The sequence below is a fragment of the Triticum aestivum genome, unplaced genomic scaffold (genome assembly GCF_018294505.1).
Source record: "Triticum aestivum cultivar Chinese Spring unplaced genomic scaffold, IWGSC CS RefSeq v2.1 scaffold294273, whole genome shotgun sequence".
Taxonomy (NCBI): Eukaryota; Viridiplantae; Streptophyta; class Magnoliopsida; order Poales; family Poaceae; genus Triticum; species Triticum aestivum.
Window position 1 is genome coordinate 1 of NW_025251797.1, and position 2,083 is coordinate 2,083.

At 50.7% G+C, this 2,083-nt stretch overlaps 1 protein-coding gene across 1 annotated transcript; it reads right to left on the bottom strand.

The window, feature by feature from the left end:
* Positions 1-152: 152 nt before the first annotated feature.
* On the bottom strand, positions 153-1,993 carry LOC123177400 (uncharacterized). Its single transcript, XM_044591169.1, has 3 exons — positions 938-1,993; positions 588-782; positions 153-504 (listed from the first exon to the last, which is right to left on the bottom strand). The coding sequence occupies exons 1-3, from the start codon at positions 1,952-1,954 to the stop codon at positions 172-174; spliced, it is 1,545 nt and encodes a 514-aa protein (XP_044447104.1). The 5' UTR covers positions 1,955-1,993; the 3' UTR covers positions 153-171.
* Between the last annotated feature and the right edge of the window lie 90 nt (positions 1,994-2,083).

Here is a 2,083-nt window from a genome sequence, read left to right on the forward strand (position 1 = left end):
GTGGGCACACAAAATCGGATAAATATAGCATGTTAAATTAGCCAATAACTGGGATACATGCACAACTAAACTCTAATTGGGATGTCAATACCACATTTCAACCACCCTAAACAAGAAAATGAATGAAAGATTAAGTTTTGAGAAAACATACAAGTATTAACATTTATTTTACTATTTCATATATATAGGAGCATGCTGATCATGGATTCTGAATAAATACTCACTAGAGCTCTGATAAACATAGCATTCCACTGAAGAATTGGCGCTGCAGATGTCATATATTTTAGCGCTTCCACTATTATTAGATGAGGCCTCCTGTGACAGTTGCAGTATCATCTTTTTAAGCGCTGGTGCACATTTGAGTATTAATTTCAATAAATCAAACTCATGTTCTTGTCCTTCGAAGCCATTGATTTCCACTTCTTCAAGAGCAGTCAAGGAGATAGTTTGAGACCTCCAGTTTGTGGGTTGGCACGAACAGTTTGGCGAGCATTTTCCTTTCAGCTAAAACCAAAAATTAAATGTAAATTACTACTACACAGTGTATGATTGAGATATAATATGAAAGGGGAGAACTAGTTACGTACCCGCGATCTCTCTAGGACGATCTTAAGCCTCTGTATACCTCTAGAAATACGAGTAATCCCGAGGAGATGAAACACCAGTGCTCCAAAAACATGTCCGGCTTTTAGGAGACGTAGCTCCAAAATAGAGAAATCAGCAACCAGGTGCTTCTGTATCTCCTGGGCAAAGTTGTCTTCATTGGAAATAAACCAGGAGCTCTGAAAAAAGATTCACAGGATATATATCATTTGTACAATTCTGTCTTGAGATAAAAGGAGAAAAAATATTGAGAATATATAGGATGTTGCCCCCGCATTGCCACTTTGCTAGTTCCGGTAAATTGAGTAAATTGAGATGAGTGGATGATACATACATTGGAGGCAGAGGCACTAATGTGGAGCGAAGTAGGAAGCTGTCCCTGTGTCTCTCCTGTGTGTAGCCACAACCTCTGGAGGCTCCAACGACCAAACCGGACGATGCTCCCGTCCCCCAAATACCAGCACTGCCACGAAACCTTCTCCAAGATTGGCGCCGAGACGGAGATGCTGCTGAGCAGCTTGTAAGTGCCGAAGGACACCGTGAGTCGCTTCAGCAGAGGGGCGACGATATCGGCTGCATCTGCGTACATTATGTTGCTCTCAAGGAAAAGTTCCTGCAGCGATGGCAAGTGGAGTGAGATGAAGCCATTCCGGACAAGTCCGAAGCCATCGTTGACAAACTTGAGGCTGAGCACGAGGAGGTGCGGGCATCGGGGGAGCAAGCTGTGGAGGCCGCCGAGGCCGTAGGAGATGGACAGCGTCCGGAGCGCGGTGAACTCGCCGTCAGGGCAGTAGAAGAGAAGCCTTTCCATCATGAGAGATTTGGTCCGCTGGAAGCACGGCAGCCGGACGATGTTCCGCCGGTCTTCGAATTCAACGCCCCACGGGAAGCTGAAGACGATCTCCTCCGGCTCCAGCCCCACAGCGGCGCCGAGCAGCCTGGTGGCCGTGGCGCCGAAGGGCCCGGGATGCCTGCTGCTGCTGGGGATGCGGACTTCCAGGAGGGAGACCGCGGCCGTGGCCGGGGGGGCACAGACACGGCCGAGCGCCGGTACAATCGACGGCGCGAGGTTGTGGAAGACGATTCGGCGGAGATGCGTCCAGAGATCGCGCCACCGGCGGGAGAGGACTCTGGTGCGCGCGGCGGTGGCAGCGCATCCCATGAGGGTGAGGATGAGGAGGAGGAGCTCCTGCGGGAGGTTGCTGATGCGATCCGGTTCGCCGCCGCCGCCGCTTGGGCTACACAGCTGCGGCTGCGGGAAACGCAGGCGACGCCCCGGCCTCACCTCCATCTGAGCAGCAGCAATCTGCAGGGACGAACGAAGTCGACGACGCCCGGATCTTGACTCCATGGAAGGCAGCTTCGCCAAGCAAAACCAAAGCCCACCGTTTTTCCCCCTTTTGGAACTGAAACCCCGGTGTGTTTGGGTCCCCACCCAGCTTTTCAGCCGACCATCTTTATTATATACACTTTTTCTTTT

What these genes read in the sequence shown, in the direction of transcription:
- LOC123177400 (XM_044591169.1), bottom strand. Translation starts at nt 1,954, where the DNA reads ATGGAGTCAAGATCCGGGCGTCGTCGACTTCGTTCGTCCCTGCAGATT. An exon ending in TTAGTGCCTCTGCCTCCAAT is followed by an intron (nt 783 to 937) that starts GTATGTATCATC and finishes ATCTTTTTTCAG; the next exon opens with AGCTCCTGGTTTATTTCCAA. An exon ending in TCGTCCTAGAGAGATCGCGG is followed by an intron (nt 505 to 587) that starts GTACGTAACTAG and finishes TTTTGGTTTTAG; the next exon opens with CTGAAAGGAAAATGCTCGCC.